The sequence below is a fragment of the Vigna unguiculata genome, chromosome 1, assembly GCF_004118075.2.
Source record: "Vigna unguiculata cultivar IT97K-499-35 chromosome 1, ASM411807v1, whole genome shotgun sequence".
In the NCBI taxonomy this organism is placed as follows: Eukaryota; Viridiplantae; Streptophyta; class Magnoliopsida; order Fabales; family Fabaceae; genus Vigna; species Vigna unguiculata.
The window spans coordinates 26545631-26568805 of record NC_040279.1 but is presented as its reverse complement, the minus strand read 5'-3'; the positions used below and the strand labels follow the sequence as shown (position 1 = coordinate 26568805).

The following is a 23175-nucleotide window of genomic DNA, read 5'->3' as shown; positions in this document are numbered from 1 at the left end:
TTTAATTTCAAACATAAACTTATAATTAATTTAATAGAGTTATATTAGTAATAAAATATTTTTTTGGGACTATTTTTTTAAACATAATTTTATAATTAATTTAATAGAGATATATTAGTAATAAAAATAAAATTTTTTGAGGCCTTTTTTCTTAAACATAATTTTATAATTAATTTAATAGAGAAACATTAGTAGTAAAAGATATTTTTTTGAGACCTTCTTTTGCTGGAGGCCTAAAACAAATGTTTTACTCGCTTTATCCTTGAGCCGGCCCTGTGTTAAATACATTCAACAATTTCACTAAATCAGGGTGTGTCCAAAACTTGTGAGGAATCATAAAACCTACTCCAATAAATTACATGTGACTCTTTAGCAATATCATTAATTATTGCATTTCAATTCTCAATCTTCTTTATGATCTCTTATATGCATAGGTGACATTATACACTTGCTTTATTATGGTCATATTCTCCTAATTGTTCTCCTTAAAAGTAAATAAAGTATTTGTCGGTTTTACTAAATTTTAGTTAAATCAACATCCAAGAAATGTTCATTAAGGTTGAATATATTAGCACATGGGTTACCTATAAATGTATAACCAATACTTGATTATGAATCACACATATTACCTTCAAAATTTACCAACCTCAATTGTGAACTGATTTATCCCATAATTTAATCATATTTCCTTGTTATAGTTACAATAACTTGTAAATCCCTTTTACATCTCTTATATTTATCTCCTCTTCTACATTTTGAGAACACCTAGATCTCTCTCTATCTCTCTCTCATGTTGTTCATTTGCTATACTAGACCTCAATATAACAATTACAAAATCAAGTTAAAATTTACCCTCCTCACCCATTCAACTCGTTACAAAATATCTACACAAAATACATTACAACATAAACATATGTCTTGTGTCACACTTTATACACAAATAATAACAATTTTGACTTATTTCATATGTTGTAAATGTTTGAATGTAATCCTTCGATTAATTCATCTTATGTTATCTCAAATCACACAACATTAGGCTATTCACCCTTAACTTATCAATTTAATATGATAGTTTGCTACAAAATTCAAATTTCATTTCTATATTCTACAATCATTATTTATGTACTTGCAAGAGTGATCACAAAGGATATAACTTGTAACATTGTGATACGATTAAATTAGGAGTGTCAAAGCGGGTCTGGCCAGCCAACTCCCCAGCCAACTCCCCAAGAAAAGGGCAGGTCGGGTTGTAATTTTCAATCCGCCAACCTATTTTGGCTCGATCTGCTTAGTCCGTCAAACTAGCGAACCAAAGGTGGGCCAACCCGCTCCAAACCTCCTGACTTGTTTTTATTTTTATTTTTAATTTTTTTAATTTAAAAATAAAAAATAATTAAATAAATTAAATTTTCTATATTATATTTTTGTATAAATATAAATAGGCAATACTATTACATTTTAAATCATTGAAATTTACAAATTAAATTTCAATTATTATTTGTATTAGAGTAATTTAACATGTAAATATAATAATTATTTTAGTTTATTCAATTAAAAATATTAATTAATCAATTAAAAGCATAGAAAATATTTATGCGACTAAATATGCTCTAAATAAAAAAAAAAAAAGCTGTGAGCCAGCAGTCTGCCCTATGGCAAGGGGAGGGGATTATAACTTCTAACCCATTTTTCACTGACGACCGACATATCCCGACCTAAAATCGGGATAAATCAAAATAGGTCGAATTTGTCCGTTTTGTCATCCTAAATTAAATGACTTAGGTAAAGTCTAAAAAATAGCACAAGTTTAACTTATGGATTACATATCTGAAAGTCCAAATTATCGTGGATTTGCAATTCAAAATACATTCAAACTTTTAGATTGTATTCTCTCGACTGTGAAATTCAAGCTGTCTCCAAATTGCACAATCTAGAAGTAAAATTCAAAATAGTGACAAGAGAAAATCTTCAAAACGAAATGAGCAACTCACATATCCAAGTTTCCCTTCCTTCATTATTTTCTCTTCACCATAATTCTCTACTAATATCCTTTTTACAATTCAATCATCACCACCCTATGAAGGTTGTAAAATCATTCAAAGAACCCACAACAACACAACAACAAAACCCACAATCTCTACCATCCAGTGCCATTTAATACTTTAAAGCCATTTTAAAAAGTATGGGAATACATATGAAAATGACGGGGATAAAGAAATACCCCGAGTTTTTGCACATAACAATGCATACATATCTGTACCTTAGAAAATATGTAGAGGTAGCTGTTAAGTGTATCAGTTAAATTTGTTCCCGACTATTTTGATGACTTATTTAATAGACTTATGTTGGTTGGACTAATATTATAAATAGAAAACATTCTTTTTTATATATAAAATAAAAATAAAAATAAAATATTTTTAAAATTTAAATCATATTAACAAAATCATTTAAATTTTAAATATAATAATATAATACATAAATTATAATACATGAATATTATGAAGTAAATTATAACACTTTTATTTTTAAATATAATAGATGTTTTATAAATTGAACTAATCCATACATTTACAGGCTTGTTAAACTTAAGTTCATTTCAGGCAATGGTTTAAATGGATTTTTTAGTTTAACCTGATCCGTTTTATTATAAACCTCTTAGTTTAACTTGATATGTTTTGCAGGTTTTTTGGACCAGTCCACTGGACTAAGCTCATTTTCAAATCTCTATGACATGGTTTACTAATAAATACAAATTTATTTATATAATTGTTTTGTGTAAGACTTTTGTAGTGGATCTCATTCCAATATATGCTCGTGAATTTGATTGATTCTTCCCATGCATGTGTTGGAAGGTAATTTAGAATTTAAATATTCTTCTAAAGTTTAAAATTTTGCAGCGAGGTCTTCCTATTGCAATGACTTCTTCTGACCACTTACTTATCACTATCAGTTTCTACACTCTGCATTGAGTTAGGAATTTAGAATGCCATTGAATCAATTCAGAATCATATTAAAAAAAAATACTTCAGAGTTCTTCACATGCTTAATTCTAATCACTATTGCCTCCACTATCTGGTGCATATATATGGAAGAGAAGAAAACAGAACTATTTATATATTTTATGTTTATCAAGAGAGAATGTTTTTATGTTATGTCGTTTTAGGGGAGATCATCTAGCCTTAACAAGGATTCACCGAAGAAACTCAACAACAATAAAAACGTGAATTCAACTTATACAAAAGATTGATATATATCACCTCTTATCTAAAATTTTAACACAATTGTTTCTAAGTATTCTTTCTTATTATATCTTCAATTCCCAACCTAATAATCTTTTGAGTTGATGCATAGTTTGAAAGTAAATGAAAATATGAATGGCACATAGAAGAATATGATAGTGTGGCATTTCAAGGTTGATTGAAATGGTGAGATCAGAATCTGGTTCTGAATTCTGACACAGGAGTGGCCTCCAACTTCCTCGAGAAGCTGAAGGAAGTGGACACATAGACAATATCTTCTGAACTCATATATTATATATATTTATAGGCTTCAAACACAAACTTAGTAATAATTATATTATTTGTGTGACTGTGATCGAAGCAATGCTATGTGTCTCTTTATGCAGAAAATAGCAGACATTGTTTGGCACATCCATGGGAAGAGAAAGAGGTTAATTTAATGATGCAGTTGATAGAGAATTAAGAATGTTATAGAATATTGAAAGGGTTTGAAATGGGTAATTATCTAAGAATGGAAAAAAGGTAAACTAAAGTGCAGAACTAGGTTAGTTGTTGATATGTGGAAAGAAAACATGTGCACGTGGAATTGGTCCTCGGTGGAATGCGCACGCGCATTCTTATGCATACATTACATGTGCCTTTGAATCACTTTGTCCTTTCTTTAACATCATCTTTTCAAAACTGCTAACTCTATGCTTTTTTATATCTCTTCTGTAAAAACAATACTTGCAAATGCTGCCTTCTATGTCTCAAATACACAAAATATATTATAAACATACTTGCAATTCAATGTCTTAAAATACTTTTTTGTTTTTCTTAAATACTCTATCGTTTGGATTTTGTCATCAATGGCATGACACAATTATTATTTTTGTTTTCCATCTCTTACTCATTTATTTACTTTTGGTTAAATGTTCTTTTAGTTTATAAATTTTAATATATTTTGATCTCAAACTTTAAAAATAAATGAATATAATCTTTTTTAAGTTAAAGACCTTTAATTTTGTGGGCTTGTTAAACAATGTTTTAGGCTGATATTTGAGCTTAAACTTGTCAAAACGATATACACAACTCAAATGTCATCCTGAAACGTGTTTAACACGTAAAAAAATTTAGCGCAGTTGGGATGAAATGACTGTATTTATTCATTTTTAAACTTTAGGGATCCAATTGTATCAAAGTTTGGAACATAGATGAATTTCAATTTCGAGTCAAAATATAAGGACTAACAACATTTTAACCCAATTTTTTTCTTTTTAAATATCTCTCAACTCACTTGTCAACCTGTTTCTTCTTTTTTTACGAATAGTTGATTAGCTAGTTAGAAGAGAGGAAAAAAATTATAAGTTCATCCATAAGTTAGAAACAAAAAAATGAAAACAACTATTATAGTATTTTATATATTATGACAAAATCAAATCGTAAACTACTTAGCCAGACAACTTATCCTACATTATTTTTCTTTTGCATCCTTCTTTGAGCCTTAATCTTTGACTTTTGAGGAGCTTTGGAAATTGTTTGGGAAATTATTGAGAAGTTCAAGTGTGGGGAGGTGTTGTGTTCATCTAAAACGTGAAAAGTTCGGAGAAGTAGTGTGAAAAACTGAAAGATCACAAACAAAGAAAAATCTGAAAAACAAAATTGAATGCATATGGATGAGAAGAGAAAAGAAATAAAAAGGGTGAGAATTGAGAAATGAAAAGAAAGATAGGAGTTTGTTGTTAAGTAGCAACCTTCATGAGGATGGATTGCTTGTGTTTATTATATTTTCAATTCTTTCCCATTGTTCCTCATTTTTGAATGATTGTTAACCATAAACCATTTCTTATCCTACCTTCACCTTAACCGCATTACAAGTCGTATGAAAGCCCTTTTAATCTAGAGTGCATTCTATTTTAAGTAGTGAATATAAGAGGCTTTTCAAGCCTATGGTAGTACTTGTCTGTATGATGTGTTGAATGTAAATACAAATCAGAAACACATGAGAATTTGAGTGAAACATTGGCCTTGAGAGGATTTCCAATTTTGATCTTAATCTAATTTGAGTGAGATCTCCATTTCCTTAATGCCTTATACATGTTCTTGATCGGTTTAAATGTTTCTAACTTTTGTGGATAAAAATTTTCTTCATCACATCTATGCTTAAAATTTTGAACAAGTGCCAACAATGTGTAGAGTTTTCTTGGATTAAGCTTAACTAGCATAATTTTCTCTTGTTCTTATTGTTTCTTTCATCTGATGTCCTTCTTCTAGTCTCTTGTTTTTGCTAAGGAGTGCAAAATTTTAAGTGTGAGAATATTTGTTGACTCAATTTTTAGGCCTCTATCTTATAACTTATTGTACTTCCTTAGGATTCTCACTTTCTTTATTCCTCAAGCTTAGTTCAATTTTGTAATAATTATTTGGAATTTTAGGAATTGTTGTAATAATAGGTTAAGACACAAGTTTTATAGCTGATAATGCGAACTAAAAATGCTCTAACTCTTGTTGAATGTTTTGCTCATAACTTTTTCTACAAAAAGTCTAATTGATTTATAATTTTTCGCGTTGGAGCTTTAATTCAAATACAAGATTATAATTTTTGAAGCTCTGAGATGAATGCAGTTCAAGTTGGAAGATCGCAACAATTTGTAAGAAGCAGAACATGATGTAGTCAAAAAATGTCTTTGTGGATTTCAATGCAAATAGCAATTTCCCTTATGAGTAGAATTTTTTGTTCTACTTGTAATTGGGCTTAGATTGGAGTGAACCGGAAGAGGCAAGGAGTGAGTGATAACGTCCATTTTTACCTCTTTTTTGTGTTTACTGTTATGAATAAATCAACTTTTTCCTAACTTTTACCTTGCTATATTCTCAAGTTTAGTGTGTTTTGTGTTTTAGTTATTTTATGCTTGTTTTACGTCTAATCTCTAGTTTTAATGTGTTAAATAAGTCAATAGAAAGCATTTGTGGTGGAGGAAAACAAACAAGAATTCAAGGGAGCATGATTGGACAAGAAAAGATTAATTTTGAGGCAAATACTTGCACCAGGCCCCACTGGAATTGTGTCCAGCACCACAAAGACTGAAAGTAACTAGCGTTGTTGGAAAGTATGGGGTCTAGCGCTAGTACACAAGGTCGAGCTCTAAAGAGTCCGAGAGGCTAAGGTTGGGCGCCGGTACACAAGACCGAGCACCAAAGAATCCAGAAAGCCTGGGTTGGATGCTAGTAAATAGGGTCGGGCGCCATCTACAAAAGAAGTTGTTGTTTCACACTTTTACTAATAACCTGGGGTCAGGCGATAGCGACACTGATGTGTAAAAAATGGGTATTTAAACATGTTTCTCGCGAGGGTTAGGGATGGTAACGGGACGGGACGGGGACGAGTTTCGCTATCCCATACCCATCCTCGTAGAAAAAATTCATCCCCATCCCCATACCCAAATCCAACGAGTTTCAAACTTTTGTCCCATCCTCATCCCCATCGGGTAACAAGTATAATCTCGTACTCATACCCGTACCCGTTATTTTACTACTTCAATATTAATTTTAATTAATTTTTATAAAAAAAAAATTACGGTAAACGAAACATAACATTATCAAATATTCAACATTAGGAGGATGATTGTTTTTTCAATATCAAATATTTTGAAATAAATTTTGCTTGTTTACATTTTAGATTAGAATACCAAATAAAATTTCATGAGAACCAAAACATTTATTAAATTTGCAAACATTAATGAAACCTAGTTGATAAAATTTAAAACTATTTTCAAAAAAATATGAAAGGAAAACAAATATTCAAATTAAAATATATTTTAGATGTTTGTTTACTTCAATTTTTTAAATTCTAATGAATCTCTTTTTTATACACTAATCAAAATTCTAATACATCACTTGAATGACGCAAAGAAAAAATAATAAACATAATAATAAAATTTTGACATCAATCTTGTATCTTTTGAACTCCAATATACGTTGGATAGTGATAAAAAATATTCATGACAATTACATTAAATTTTTATATTATAGTAAATAAAAGTTATTTATACAATTATAGAAAAAAATATTACAATATGATTGATAATGAGTTAGAAAATAAAAAATAATTAGATAAAATATATCAAAATAGTATTTTATATGATGAAAATAAACAAAAATAAAAATATTAACAAATTAACTAATGTGTGTCTTAAAAACAATTTGAGAGACTATTGAAAGAAATTGCACAAAGAAAAAATAAATGTATAATTAAGGGTATGATAAGATGAAAAATACCTTAGAGGTCTAAGAAAACTTTTCAAATATCAACATATATACTCAATGGTTGAGAAATAACGAAAATTGTTTTAGCGAAACAAAATAGTTCTCCAAATGAAACAAAAGTGAATAATAATAAGTAAAGAATATTTTTTTATATTACCTAGTAAATGAAAATTTTATACTATTAAACACTTAAATTGAAAGTATTAAACATTCTCATGTGAAAGGAAAATATACAATAAATAAAAATATTAAAAAATAATAGAAATATTAAAATGTGAGACATAAAAATGGCGGGGACAGGTATTATGGCAGGGATATTTACATCCCTATAGCCAATTGAAAAAGTCGGGGATTCTCCATACCTATACCCATACCTAGTCAATTCGCGGATTCCCCGTCAAAAGGAGGACGGGTTCGGGCAATACCCACGGAGGTGGGTTTATTTGCCATCTCTAGTGAGGGTGAAAGGGGATTCCTCATTTTTCATGATAGAGAAACACTTTTGGGTGCTTGGAGAGCCTCTTGGAGGTTGCTAGGGGTGTTGGGAAGCTCTTCCACTCCTCTTTGGGTTTTCTCCTTCATTCATGGTGTTTTTCCCACTTTTGGGGTTGGAGAGGAAGATGGGTTGCGATTTGGAGATGGAGACTCGAATGGAGATGTTAATCAATATGTTTTTCCATTTCTATGTTAATATTTGATTTCCATGCTTAATGCTTGCTTTGGTTTAGCTATCCATGCATGATTTGTGGTTCTTGAGGTGTTGAAAAATGTCTTTTGAACCTAGAAGAAATTGAATGCCTAATGAAGCTTGTATCTAGGGATAGAACATGATTCATTAGTAATCTTAAGTATGTTGAACTTAATGCATGATTTCACTTGTTGAGGATTCAACGAATTGGAACTTGATAAGTTATCATAGACTTAAAGTCGCTAGGAATATGATTTCAATATTCTTGTGAGTTTATTTTTACATGAAATTGGAATTGAGAAGTTTGTGAATGCATGAGAATAAAGGGAATGAAATCTAGTCTTGACAATTGTATATAATCTATGTTAAATTTCTGTTACACACTAATTATTTAATAAACTACCAAAAAGAGTTTCTTTGTGTTTTTGTGAGCTTTGTTGTCTATTTGAGTTATTAATTGTGAGATTTGTCATATGTTGCATGATGAAGAGGAGGATGAAGGAAATCAAAAGCCTATGGGGTGAATGGGTTTTTTTTATGGGAGATTGATTGGAGAGCTGAAGATGGAAGAGATCATGGAGATGGAGGTCAAATGATGATGGAGTGGGTTGGTCTTTTAAAAAGGATGAAAGTGAAAGATGAAAGAGGTGGTGGTTGATCCTACACGAAACAACGATCCTCGAGGAAAAGGAAAAAATGGTAAGGTTGGAGAAAAATGGAAAAGATGATTTTTTTAGAAATGAAATCAGAGCTCAAGACACAAGAACAACGATCCTCGAGGAAAAGGAAAAAATGGTAAGGTTGGAGAAAAATGGAAAAGATGATTTTTTTAGAAATGAAATCAGAGCTTAAGACACAGGAACAAAATGGCTTGATTGGAGAAAAGTGGGAAAGATTTTGAGAAAAAGAAATAAGAGAGCTCACGTCAAAAGGGATGACAAGTTTCGAGAAAACGAGAAAAGATGATTTATGAAAGAGAGGAAAATATTTCCCGTAGAGATATTCAAAGCAGGAAGCAATATGTGCGAAATGTGAAATAAGTACATTCATCATTTCATTTTTTAATTCATAAATACAACTCATTAAGTATGGGTTAGACTAATGCTACCACTTTTGTATCCTAAAAAGGTTTAATTATGTCTTTGGTCCCTCTATTGAGTTGTCCACTTTTCGTTAGTGGTACAATAACAACGTTAAAGGGGTGCCACATGTCAGTTTTTTTATTTTTTGAATTTTTTTGAATTTCTTTTTGATTTTTTTTAAGAAAATATAAATTTGCCACGTGTCATGCTGACGTCATGCCATATGGCAATGACAGAGTGATATGGTAGTGACAATGCCACATGTCACTATTATGCTAGGTGTCATTTCCTCGTTCTCAATTTGGTCCCTGTATTTTAATTTTTATCTCAATTTAGTCACAATTTTTGTAAAAATTGTCTAATTTCGTTCTTCTCCAAATTAAAACAAAAATTAGTTTTTATATAAATGTTATACAAATATTTTTATTAAGTTTGATATTTTTGTTATATTCTTAACATAACTAAATTTATTTAAATTTGTGTTTCACATTCAACTTTACTTCAAATTATTTTCAAATATTAAATTTATTTGTTTTCGATTGTTACATAAATTAGTTAAAATTAGTTTTACAATTTTTACAATTGCTATTTTTACACCAACTCAAACAATTCGATAAAAATTATTGAACTTTACACATTTTCAAAATATACAATTATTTGAAATATAAATTAAAATAAAAAAAATAATATTAAAGTATGATGTAATAAAATATCAATTATGATTTTTTTTTCTATTAGCATTATTTTCTATAAACAACTTTAAAACAATGTAAAATATAAATTTAAATAAACTTTATTTTGTTAAATATATTTACTTGAAATATCAATTTTGGATAGAAATATTTGTGTACATTTAAAAAGAAATTAAATTTGGTTGGAGGGAAACAAAATTGTTCTATTTTTATAAAAATTAGGACTAAATTGAGAAAAAAAATACAGGGACCAAATTGAGAATTAGGAAATGACACATGGTATAATAGTGACATGTGACATTGTCACTGCCACCTGACGCGACGTTATCATGACACGTGACAAACTTTTTAAATTTTTTAAAATATAAAAAAAACAAATAAAAAATAGATAAAAAATTCAAAAATTCAAAAACTGACAGATAATATCTCTTTTAACATTGTTATTATACCGTATAGGACTTGATTGCATCAAATTTTTTAAAATAAAAATTAAATTAAGATAAAAAAAAATAAAGAAACTAAATCTATATTTTCTCTCTATTTTTTTAGACCAAACTTTGGAACTTTTTAGACCAAACTTTGGAACCGATCACCAATCCCGAATCCCCTCTCGCCATTCAAATCAAACATTGAAATTTCAGATCGGGACTGTTAGTTAGTTATACTTCCATTCACATAAATAGTGTCATGTTCCTTCAAATTGACATTTTCTACACCCAAAAATTTCTCAGATACTGTACACTGCAATCCAACAATAAAAATTGTTATTTATACGTTACCCTCAGTTCAGTCAATTCTTCAAAGATACATATCAGTTTTTATAATTTCATTTATGTCAATTTTGTTTACATGAAGCTTCTCTATTTATTCATAACAATAGCATGACATCTTTGTAATTAAATAACTAAAAGATAATTAATCTTGCTTTTAAATAACCTTTTATAAGATTATTTAAGTTTTAAGGTTATGAAAAATTTGGGTATCATTAATTATGTTTCTAATAATTTTTGTTATTATTGAATGCAAACTTTATATTTTCTAATTGAGTAAATAACCAACTTCTGTTACATGAATGTTATCTTGTCCTATTTATTTCGACAAGATGAAAAATTTATAGTAATTAAAATGAAGAATATTTTTATTGTTCACATTTATAACATGTTGTAATACTCTTTCATAGTTTTCACTTTATCACCTACAACAATTAAAATATCATCTTTGTTATTTTTATTTTATATTAACCACTTGTACTCATGTGAACAAGCAGGTAAAATAATAAAATAATCATGAAAAAGTTAAATATAAAACTATTTAAAAAGTATAAAAAATTAAATATTTAATAGAACAATTTTTTTAATAAAAATTTAATTAAATATATTCAAAATTATTAAAAATTAAAAATTGAATTTTTCTTGTAAATTCAAATGTATAGCAATATTCATCATTTTCATTTCACAACGGACAAATGAAAATGAATGGAGGTAAGATTAATGCAGAAAAGAAAAAATAAAATAAAAACGTGACCTTTGTTAAGATTTATCTGTTGGGAAGATATCCTGCAGTGTCGGATTGAAGAATCAGAGTGCATATATATTAAAGCTTAAAGTTTATATGCAACAATTTAAACATTTTTTGTTGTCTTTAAACGAGACTGAGAATTAGTAAAATGAGATTCCAATCTTAACAACTTAACAAGAGAAAAAGAAAAATAAATCTTCGATTTTTGCATTAATATTTTAGCCTATTTATAGGCGCAGAGCAAGAGGTGAAGAAAGGGTTAAAAACTAAAACTGTTAATTTATTAAAGTTAGAGAGATTAGAAAGTGGAAAGAGAAAAAATGATTAAACTTTTAGTAGTGAGAGAGTGAGAGGGGAAAGAGAGGAAAAGTAGAGAATGTAGGTTGTTTTCCATTGGTGTGTGATGTTAGAGTATTATATTAGAAGTTAATGTTATATGATTATACAGTAATTATTGTGATTATAGTGCATTAATTATAACACATTTATCTTTTCCAAATAAAAAGTGATTGATCCTCGCTGGGCGTGGTTGTTGTCCCCAGTGGCAATGGAAAATTGAAAGGCCCACTTTGTTGTAAGATTCAGATTGGATCCTGCAGCAGCAAGTAGGTGAAGGACTGAAAGTGTAGTACCCTCAGATTTTGTTTTAACTTAGCAAGTCAGAATAGTCTATTCCTTCACCACTTTCCAAAATTTCTTTATTCATTTCTAAATTCTTCTTTTTCCCTTTGAAGGGAAACCTTAATCATTCTTTTGCTTCTGATAAGCAATGTTCCCTCAGAATATTCAACACTCCCATTTTTCACACAAAAAACACTTCTTTCTACGCTCAGGGTCCTGCAGGATCAATTTTGGCCTTTTCTTCTAGGACACACGACATAGTAGTGGTGGTGATGTAACAAAAATCATGACATGCATATTTATTTCTAGCTTTTTCTCTGCTGTGGGTCTCTTCCGCATCATCATTTTCTTTGATTCCTAGTTCTATTTCATATCTGATCTGGGTCACCTTTTTCCTATTCTGGGTCCGGGTTTCTCCCACCCCATTTCACACTGCCTGCTTTCTGTTTGTTTTTTGTTTTCACCAAATCTCAGAATTCAAGACAGTATCCTCGTCTTTTGTTTCTCCGGATTCTAATTCGGTGCCAAGTTCGTCCATTTAGACGTCCCAAGCAATCGCTGGATAGACTCTTTATTTTTGGTTTTCAGGTGTCTCTTTTGCAATTGAGTTGTGGGGGGATTGTGAATTTGGGTTTTATTTATATTTGGAAACGATACATGTAGACTTGTAGGGTGGTTTTGGGGTTAAGATAATGGGATCTCAAGGTGGGGCAATCCAGGAGCCAAAGAATGGGTCTTTGGCAAGGCAAGGGTCTTTGTATAATCTCACCCTTGATGAGGTGCACAACCAGCTTGGAAATTTGGGGAAACCCTTAGGAAGCATGAATCTTGATGAGCTGCTCAAGGGTGTGTGGACTGCAGAATCTGGAACTGATGCATACATGCAGCAAGGTCAGGTAGCTTCTGCTGGATCATCTTTGAATCCTCAAGGGAGTTTAACATTGTGTGGGGATCTTAGTAAGAAAACAATTGATGAGGTTTGGAGAGATATGCAACAGAAGAAGAGTGTTAGTCAGGAAAGAGAAAGACAACCTACACTGGGTGAGATGACCCTGGAGGATTTCTTGGTGAAGGCTGGTGTGACTACTGAGCTTTTCTCTAATGAGGATAGTGCCATGGCCATGCCAGGGGTTGATTCCCAACACAACACATCACAACATGCTCATTGGCTGCAATACCAGCTCACTTCAGTGCAGCAGCAGCAGCCACAACAACAACATCATCAACATCAAAATCACCAGAATAGTTTGATGCCGGGTTTTTCGGGTTTTATGGCTGTTCAACAGCCTATGCCTGTTGTGGTGAATCCGGTTCTGGATGCAGGATACCCTGAAGCAATGCCGTCTTCTTTGATGGGCGCCTTATCTGATTCACAATCTGCAGGTAGAAAAAGGGCTGCCTCAGGTAATGTGGTTGAGAAAACTGTGGAGAGGAGGCAGAAGAGGATGATTAAAAATAGGGAATCAGCAGCTCGGTCCCGGGCTAGAAAGCAGGTTATTTTTGTTTTTCTTTTTGCATGTTGTTGTTATCAAGTTTTGTTTTTTCCTTTCCTTTATTATACAAAGCTGCATATATTTGAATGGGCAGGCTTACACACAAGAGCTGGAGATTAAAGTTTCGCGTTTGGAAGAAGAGAATGAAAGGCTTAGAAGACAGAATGTATGTTTAGATTCTTTTGTTCTTCACTTTTATTCTTGTCTGCTGGATTGATAAATGCCATATGGTTGGGAAATGGATGGTTGAAATGTTTGCGCTTTAGTTTACCTTGCCAATGGTTTTCTATTAAGTGGATTGTTTAAACCAATCGAACTTCATCTGCAATTTAATAAATTGCATTTGGTTTATCTTTGTGTATATTTAGGATTACAATCACAATTTTTTAGACATTTTGATGCTGCTTGGATATGATCTTCCTCTCTTTTTAATCCCACTATTGAAGTGAAGCAGGCCATGACATTAGGCTAGTGATCTGCTTTTGGTCTTGTCATATTCTGTGTTTTCCTTTGTTCTCTCCTTACTTTCCTTATGCATGCATTATTCTGAATCTTCTTTGTGTCTGTGCCTTCTCGGCATTAGCCCCGGAAGACACGCTATTTCAGGACATGTTCATTTTGATGGTGATAATTTCTTTCATGGAAAATTTAATAATGAATTTCTGAATTTGTTAGGTCTAAAATATTTTCTCCTTTCTTTATCAATGAATTGTTTTATTTTTTCCGGATTAATGTTTTTGAGGGTGTATAATATTAAATCTCTGTCTGCAATGGGTCCAATGAACTTGTTTAAAATTTTTGGGTAAAAGAATTGCAGAAAGTGTCTGAGGTCTCTATGTTGATGGACTTCATCAGAGAGTTTGTGGTGAGAGATAAGGGAAATATTTAATGCTAGCACGTATTGTGTACATCTATACAAAGAACAGATCAGGGTTCTTTAAAGTTGGACATAGGATAGAGGCTCTAAGATTTTGTGACCATATCATGTGAAGAAAAAAGTGCTGAGAAGGATCATAAGGAGGTGGCTCAGCTGACTTCTCTAGAACTCATTGTTGCACGACAAAATAAGAAAGAAAAAAAAAATTGTGTGCGAGTAAATACTTCTGAATTTTTTCTAACCCTTGATTACAAATAATTCCACAGCAAACAGTTCATAAAACATTTGTGTTACAATCTAAGTTCCAACGTTTAAATTGTTTCCAAACTTGAGATTAGGTGTTTGACTTCTCTCCCTTCCTTATCCGGAGATGTATTCTCTGTAGTGTGGAGAGGTACAAAAATTTCAATGTTAAAAAAATAGATTCACTTTGGCTAAAGTTTGGAGTACTTTATGGTTTCAAGATATGGCCAACCGTTTTGCTTGCAGTTAGTCTGGCTGACACATTTCAAGTCAAGGTTGAATCAATAATAATGCACAAAACTAAACCTGATTCTGTTGAAATTGGGGGAAATAAGTTGTGAGTGGTAATGATCTCGATCATGAATCTCTGCTTTCTGTTGGTGTTTTGAATTGTACAATTGTAGAATGATTGGATTGTTGAAGCATTTAATTATGTATCAGTTCAGAACTATGTCTGCAGTTTTAAGTATTTCCATTTGGAATCACCCAACCTTGTACTGATCACAAAAGGGCGAATTCATAATGTGAGCCTGCATATGATTGTATATTGATGTGATGTTATTTTCATATCTCTGTTGGCATAAATCATTTTTGTTTGTTTTCAGTTTTAATGTAACATTTGGTCTTGGATCCATCTCTTCATTGTAACTTTACCACTGACAAAACTAAAGAGAACCTGCCAGTTATAAAATTCTTACAGTGAATGTTATGCTATGTGAATTTCAGCTGAAGAGGATGAAAATGGCTAATGTTTAGATCGTAAAAATGACCCTTCTTTTAAAATATATAAAAAAACAAAGATAACACTTCTATCATGTGTTCATGATTAAGCCAATTGTCTATGGTTGTCTTTTTGTGGAATCAAATGGAAATATCTGTGGTTAGATTTTAATAATACATGAGCATGCATAATTTATATATCTTAGAACTTTCTTGGACAAGCTTTCGATCGTAAAACTTGAAGGACATAGCTGTGTCTGTAAGATGGCTTTACCCTTCCATAATGGTCTCTGAACCAACAATATGGTATACTGTAAACTCATATTTTGATGTTGCAACTAACCAACCATAACTGTGTGTTTCTTTTTCTTCATTTTCTGAACTATTTACATCGTTGAATAAAAAATAACACACAAAATAGTTTTATGTAACAGCTTTGGAGATGGTTCTGGATGGTATATCTCTGCTCATGGTAACTGTTTTTTATGATCTTTCTTTCAGGAGATAGAGAAGGTACTGCCAAGTGCACCGCCACCAGACCCTAAGCATCAGCTTCGCAGAACTAGTTCAGCTCCCCTTTGATGGCTTCACTGCAAACCAGTTTCTACCAAACTTCCATGCACTTCCATAGATCTCACTTGCGACATATATGTTTGGCACTCAAGTTTCCAACATTTGGAAATCTATTTTTCTCTGGGAAGTGCTGCTATTTATTCTCCTCAGCATGTCCCCTTGTAAGAGTGTTTTCCTATATGTACATTTTCCAACTTACTCTGCACTATAAGCATGCTTTAGTCTAATTTTGAACACAATATAGCTTTAATACCATTTCTAAGGACAAAACATAGATGTTGTAGTATAGATGATTTGATGTTGTTCTTCACTTAAATTAGAAGTTTTTATGTAACTTGTGCTTTAGAAGGTCATATAAAGGTTGATGCATGTTACTGAGATGAAATTTCAGTTTTAATTGAAGAACATAAACAGGAACATCTATAATATTGCACTTTTGTTTTGACCTTTTTCTTATGTTCTATTCTGTGTTGAGGGTGCAGTGCAATTTATGAGCATTACCTGGTTGCATTTGCTGTAACCAGTTAACCATTTTGGTTTTATATACTAATTTCTTGAAGATAAATTCTAGTAACTTAGTGCATTCCCACCTGTACAAGGCAAATGTCAACCTTGGCACAGAAAATTGGTTTTTGATTTGAGGTTACTAACTATAACATGATTGGAAAATTGACGTGAGATTCCAATCAATACTGAGGTGACTACACCAAATAAGAAGTTTGAGGTGAGAGAACGTGATACCAAAGAAATGATTGTTTTAAACCAAAATTGCTTTGGTACCTCAAAGTATTTTGACTGAAAGCAAAACAAAAATGTGCAGTAAAACAACATTTTAGTCCCTTAAAATAAGAAAATTCCTGTCTCCAAAAGTGCAATTTTTTAATATTATAGTCCAAGAATAAAAGCACAGGTATTCACCAAAAAATAAATTAGTCTGAGATTAATAAGTTGGGTGGCTTAAGTGATATTCTTTAATTTATGTTTAAGAATTCAAGTGGCATAAAATAGTTGAGTTTAGGTATTCATCTGATAAATTAGAGACTTATTTTGACTTTTCTTTTTTAATTTAGTGCATGTTTCAATAGTTTGTTTAGCTTAATTTGTGTCTTCTAACTGTGTAATGAAATTCACTCAAATGGTGAAGTTGCCAAAATACATGTTTAATCTAATTTTTTGAATCCTAAAATTGATTTTATATATATATATATATATATATATATATATATATATATATATATATATATATATATATATATATATATATATATATATATATATATATATATATATATATATATATATGAATTGTATTATTTGAGTGTCATTTTTTATTTTCTATTTGCATAGTTTAATTTCTCTCGATTCCATTGATCCGATCATATATCTCGTATGCTCGTAGGTAGTCTTTTCTTCCAAATTCTTTTAAGCAATTGTGTTTAAGCAAATCAGTTTATGCTCCAAAGCAAAGTCAGTTTTAGCATTTATGAACCCTGTTGAACAAAGTCGGGGAAGATGATTTTTGAAATTAATGTGATAACGGTTTACTTCAAAATTATTTGTTACTAAATTCAATTTTGTAAAAGCAAAGATCTTTCAAAATTTAGTTTACAAATACAAGTCGATACTTAGAGGCTCTTCGGAATTCATAGGACCGGAGTAATGTTGATAAGTTGCCAAATCACTGTTCCGTTGCAATGTGAATCTCAAATGTTTGATGTTTGGCTATTACTTGTTGCATCATATCCCTACATCCTATCATTCCGGAATTCATTTTTCCGGAACATATTAAAACAAATCTGATTTTTTTTTTTTCCGGTAGACATTCCCCCACTTCTATTACACTTCTATTACGGAAATAATTTTCGCAGACTTTTGTTAGAATGCATCAAGAAATTTGATAGGGTGCAGAAGTCCTTGCCTTGATGTTTTATAGATTTGTGAACCATTACCAATCTCAATTGTGTATAATGAACTCAATTCTAACTAATTTGCCATTTGAAAAACAATTCTGATCTAACTATATTTTTATCGTTCTTAATGGATTTGCCTTCAATGTGAAGCCATTGATTCTCAATAACGACTTTCCATGTTTAAAATATATGGTCATATCTTGTAATACTAGCTTGTAAGTCATTTGAAGAGTGAAGATCATTCTTCTTCTGTTATTACTAAACTTAGAACCAGAAACAAAACCTTGCGTGATATAAAGCTATAATGGTTAAACTTGGTGACAAACTTTCAATTAGAAATTTTGAAACCAAATTATTAGTTAATTAGTCATGCAAACTTCCAAATTATATACTTCAATTGCTATAATACATAAATAAAAGAAAATAAGATCCTTTTATATTTGTTCTTCTATGGTTTTTAGTACAAATATAGTGAGGACAAGTTCTGCAACAAACAAGGGTATTTAGTTTATAGATGAAAGCTTCTCTAGCCATGTTACTTTTCTCTTCAACAAATTCATCATTATTATTTAGGTTTGATAGCATCTCATTCACGAGTCTAACTATGCCAAGAACATTAACCTGGAAGAAAATTATATAAAGGGAAGCTTGTCATTACTATTTCCATCAATAAGAACCAAGTGCTATCTCCCATAATTAGGTCGGCTAAAAGGATCAAACAATGTCATCTCCAGCTATTTGATCATGACTTGGACCATAGCAACCTGAACATTGACAAGTATCCTGCACCCAACATTCATCATCCATGATCACACAGCATTTCTGTTGGGTGGAGAGTGCATTCTTTATGACTCTCACAACAGGAGAAGAATGCATCTATATCTACATTAATATGTACAAATGGATTGCATGGAAATATATATATACACAAAGCATGATTTGTATTTTCTACCAGAAAAATACACTACACATTACAATGAAGACACACATAACCTACAAAAGGAACCTAGTTCTTACTGTCCACTCTCCTTATGTTTGTTTGTCTCCAAATCAAATCCAAACCCAGCATCATCATACAAATTTGGATCCAACTGACCAACATTGCACTCATTCTTTTGTTCAGTCTTTCTTACATGGGAAGCAGTGAAGCCATCCTTGGAACCATCATCGATTCTCTGTTTTTTACGAGGAGACAAAGTGCTTGCAAGGGCATCACTAGATCCAGAAGCCTCCGAGTGTGGATGAGTTTGCTTATCATGCGATGAAGGAAGTGTTTCGGAGGTTGTTAAAGTATTACCTAATTTCTGCTGTTCCTCTATGATCTTTTGTAAGTATTTACCCTGTGCTTCAATTCTCATTTGTAATTGCTTTTGAACCTGAAATATAATTGGAAAAATATAAAAGGCGGTATCATTATCCAGAAATGCTTACTCATAGAAGCACAGTACTATGAAAATTAACAAGCAGCATTGATCTTAAAATCGGTGTGTGCAAGTCCTGAGGCTACATAATTCTTCTTCATTCGAAGACTAAGTTATAGATAATTGTGACGAGTCCACTCAGCTAGCATAAGATGCACGATTCACATATACAAACATAATTGCATTTTTCAAAGAATTATGTAAAATATAAGGGTCAAACAATTTTGCAATGTCTTTTATTTATCCCTAATGTACTTAGGGACCGTACCAAAAGTTTTGGTGAATAAAGAAAATATAGTTCGAAATTAAATCTCAACCATTGAGGTAAAATGATAAGCAACATCTGAAGTTTTCCATAATAGGTCAAATTTCGGCCAATCACTCATCAATCGCATATGAATGTTTATTCAGTTATTTCTTTTCAAGATACACGTCACATGTTCCAATTTCATTCATCAACAAAAAATCAAAGGAAATGACACATAAGGATGGCTGAAGTAGTGTATCCAAATTTAACCATACAACAGGCGAAATTAGATACTTGTGAAAACATTTTCGTATGTGGTATGCACTCTAAACATAAGAGAAATTATCTGTATGTATGCTATCATTAGGGACATACAAGAAGTAAATTATTGCATGCTATTCTTAAGCCATTACTTTTGCAGTATTTACAGTTCACAGATTAGTATGTACTATCACTGTTTCTGTTTGCTCTTTTAGCACAAAGTGTTGTAGGCTAAATAGGGTTCTCTTTCAACAATTAGTAAAAATTTAAGATAGGTAACAAACCTCAAGCTGCTCATGCAGACGTTTCTGAACCTCCATCTGCATTCTTAAGGCATCATTGATTGGCATTCCCCTGGAGGCAGTAAAGGTTTTAATAAAAGATTAAAAGAGGAAGCACAAGAAAGAGTTATAAATTATATTAGGAAAACAATTGGGATACCCACGGGGAAGAATCTGCGCCAGAAAAGCTGTCTCCAGAATTCCTCTTCTCATCTTTAGAGTCTAAAAAGTTCAAAACGATTTTTTTAAAACCCAACAGATTCCAACTATTTTGTTTTAGGGAAGCAAGGACAAAAAAAAAACAAGGCACCTTTACCATCAGCTGGTGATTCAGGTAAATACTTTGCAAGACGATATTTCTACATAAAATGATATCATCAAAGATGAAATAGGATCAGTGTTAAATTAAGTATAAATGTTGACATTTATGTGCACAAGCCTAAATTATTAAACCAGATCATAATACCTGTAAATGGCTTTTAACATGATAAATGGTCAGTCCAGGAACACCCATCACTCTAAGGACACCTTTTGGGGTTGCTCCTGCCGTGAATAATTAAATCAATTTAAAAAGTTTACAGGAATATAGCTAAATTTTTGCAGATTATCAAGTTAAAGAAATGAAAGACAACTCAAAAAGGAGATGAAAAAGGGTACATTTTCCGTGAACGGGTCCACATCAAATAAAAATAATCAGCCACTGAAATATGAAAATTCAAGTTCTGGAAAATGTGAGTCTGCCAGCCTGCGTTGCATGCACACAACGTGGAAGCCGGCAGTTTCAAATAACAAGACTTGTTGTCAAACAATTGATTCCAGAGTGAAGAAACACTAGGAATTAATCCAACATGACTAACAATTGCTAGTTTTTTATTTTTTTTCTTTTCACAAGAGAATGTGTACAGATCTGACTACTTTTTCCTTAAAAAGAATATTGGCTCTTCCAAGTTTCGAAAACATTAAAAAGGTCAATTGAGTTTGAAGCAAAATAAAACTAGTCATATATTGGCACTTCCTAGTCATTTATAACAAAAAGAACTCAATTCCTGCATTCCAAGCACAGTATTATCAACTAGCATGAAACTCGATGCAACCTTGGACTGCAAGTAACCAAATGAGGATTTATCTCAACAGTTACTGGGATAAATTGATCACAGCATTCGATAGGTTACATTACATATATGACAATCAGACAAGCAATTCCCATATTGCATTCTCTTTCCTACACGCTTTTGCAAGACAATAATAAATTACCAAGGAAAAAAACCCTACATAAGGGGCATTAATCTCAATATTGAAAAGAAATACCCACTATCTGGTCCACCAAGTTGTGTAATGGCATCCACAAAACGGTCATGAAGATCGGATGTCCACCTTAAACGCTGCTTCCCACTTCCTCCAGCAGGTGTGGCATTTTTTGCAGCAGATCCACCCAAAACCTCAACATTTGCAAGTTGTTCAGCACCACCTTGAGATTTATAGGGCACCATGCCAGGCGATGAAAACTTCTTTGCGTGGTACATAGTTATATTACGAACTACAATTTACAAGAAAAAAAAATCAGAAAAAAAATGAGCTGCTGAGTTTTGCAGAACCAACAAAACAGAATCATCAAATTTGGCCCACTCTATTGGTATAATCTGATGAACTTTACAAGAGAAACATAATCAAATCACCAAACTTTATCCATCCTATTGGTACTTCCACAAAGCACTAGAACTAAGATTTTAAATTGCTATCCAGTCTAAAACACCCTAAAACCTCGATGTTGCGGTCAAAATCACGGTCTTGGATCGTTATTTAGAACCTTGACTAGAACTTACACATAATCCATGGACTTCACATTGATAAAAACACAAGTAAAGCACTTTAAACTAATTTGAAAAAGAAAAAAAAAATTAAACACACTTAGGTGAATTAATTTTCACCAAAACTTTGTGAGACTTCACAACAAAACTATAAATCTAATAACAAAGGGAATTTAATTTGATTTGATTTACCTAAGCGAGACTTAAAATTGGACAAGAGATGTCGCACGCGGAGATTGTGGAGGGTTTTAAGAGAGATCTAAGGAAACTGATAATGAGGTAAGAGTTGGGACAACTCATTCTCCAGCCCGAAATCGACGCATTGGAATTGGAGAAAACGACGAGAAATTGAATTGGCGGAGGCAAAAGAGGCGTTGTAAAATTTTGCGGGAATCTGAGGGAGAAAATGGAAATTTTCTCGGGAAAAGTTAGAGATTGGGGATTGGTGGTGGTGTTTGTGTTGTGAGTGTGATTTTTTTTGTTTTGTCTTTGAGGAAATGATTGGATTTGAGAGAAAGAGAGAGACCCGTTATGAATCCCAGCGTTGAATTGAACAGACGGCGGCGTTTTAAATGGACGGTGTCGTTAACCAAGGTGGCGGGTCCCACGCGCCTGTCACGTGTCACTGCTTTTTGGGTGTATTTGTTTGTCGTCGTTTCTCTTTGACATCAACGCCGTTTAGCCCTCCTGAATACTTAAGATTCCTTACATTGGTGCAGGAAAATGTGGCCTGGCCGACTAATAATATTAATATATTTCTTTTGTTTTCTATAACTATAATTGTATTCCTTTTACATCCTTTTATTCCATTCATCTCTTCGTAACAAAGTTGTTAATTTGTTAACAATCTCCTTCAACCATTGCTCAGAAACCAATTTCTATAAATTTCTAAACGTTCAATAGTAAAAGAAAATGAAAATAGTTGTATACATTGGATATCTTTTAATTTAATACTAAGTTAAGTAAAAATATTAAGTTTTCAATGTTAGATTGTTATTAGTTTTAATTTAAAAATAAAATATATCTGACTTTCTATAATATTCTAATGTCACTCAGGATATCTTTGGTTTTGGCAGGTGAAAACTAAAAATTTAGTCAAAATTGAGAGCTGGTAGGTAAGATTACATTCTAAATAATAAAAAAATAACAACTAATTACCTAGGTCGAACTTAAAACTTGGTGACAAAACATTTTAAAACAATTATAACTAAGTAACCGAATCCCTGATGTATCATGCAGTAGTTATCAACATTTTG

General features: G+C 31.7%; 2 protein-coding genes across 5 annotated transcripts; one reads left to right on the top strand and one right to left on the bottom strand.

Annotated features, from left to right (window-relative positions):
- Window positions 1-12003: 12003 nt before the first annotated feature.
- LOC114193672 (ABSCISIC ACID-INSENSITIVE 5-like protein 2) lies at window positions 12004-16436 on the top strand. Its single transcript, XM_028083560.1, has 3 exons — window positions 12004-13578; window positions 13673-13744; window positions 15920-16436. The coding sequence occupies exons 1-3, from the start codon at window positions 12778-12780 to the stop codon at window positions 15998-16000; spliced, it is 954 nt and encodes a 317-aa protein (XP_027939361.1). The 5' UTR covers window positions 12004-12777; the 3' UTR covers window positions 16001-16436.
- Window positions 16437-18533: 2097 nt separating this feature from the next.
- LOC114195979 (myb family transcription factor PHL7-like) lies at window positions 18534-22472 on the bottom strand. 4 transcript variants are annotated; one of them, XM_028086458.1, is made up of 7 exons: window positions 22112-22472; window positions 21420-21648; window positions 20578-20654; window positions 20422-20470; window positions 20276-20333; window positions 20115-20184; window positions 18534-19277 (listed from the first exon to the last, which is right to left on the bottom strand). In XM_028086458.1, the coding sequence occupies exons 2-7, from the start codon at window positions 21466-21468 to the stop codon at window positions 18915-18917; spliced, it is 666 nt and encodes a 221-aa protein (XP_027942259.1). In that variant the 5' UTR covers window positions 21469-21648; window positions 22112-22472; the 3' UTR covers window positions 18534-18914. The 4 variants fall into 4 exon arrangements, with proteins under 4 accessions (XP_027942259.1, XP_027942267.1, XP_027942244.1 ...); XM_028086466.1 differs by having other exon boundaries at window positions 20428-20470; XM_028086443.1 differs by having other exon boundaries at window positions 21424-21648; window positions 22112-22471.
- Window positions 22473-23175: the final 703 nt, after the last annotated feature.

Bases quoted from the DNA above. Each gene is read 5' to 3' on its own strand.
- LOC114193672 (XM_028083560.1), top strand. From the start codon at position 12,778: ATGGGATCTCAAGGTGGGGCAATCCAGGAGCCAAAGAATGGGTCTTTG. The intron at 13,579-13,672 runs GTTATTTTTGTT...TTGAATGGGCAG, and splicing joins GGTCCCGGGCTAGAAAGCAG to GCTTACACACAAGAGCTGGA. The intron at 13,745-15,919 runs GTATGTTTAGAT...TCTTTCTTTCAG, and splicing joins AAAGGCTTAGAAGACAGAAT to GAGATAGAGAAGGTACTGCC.
- LOC114195979 (XM_028086443.1), bottom strand. From the start codon at position 21,634: ATGTACCACGCAAAGAAGTTTTCATCGCCTGGCATGGTGCCCTATAAA. The intron at 20,471-20,577 runs GTATTATGATCT...CATTTTATGTAG, and splicing joins ATGTTAAAAGCCATTTACAG to AAATATCGTCTTGCAAAGTA. The intron at 20,185-20,275 runs GTGGGTATCCCA...TACTGCCTCCAG, and splicing joins TCTGGCGCAGATTCTTCCCC to GGGAATGCCAATCAATGATG.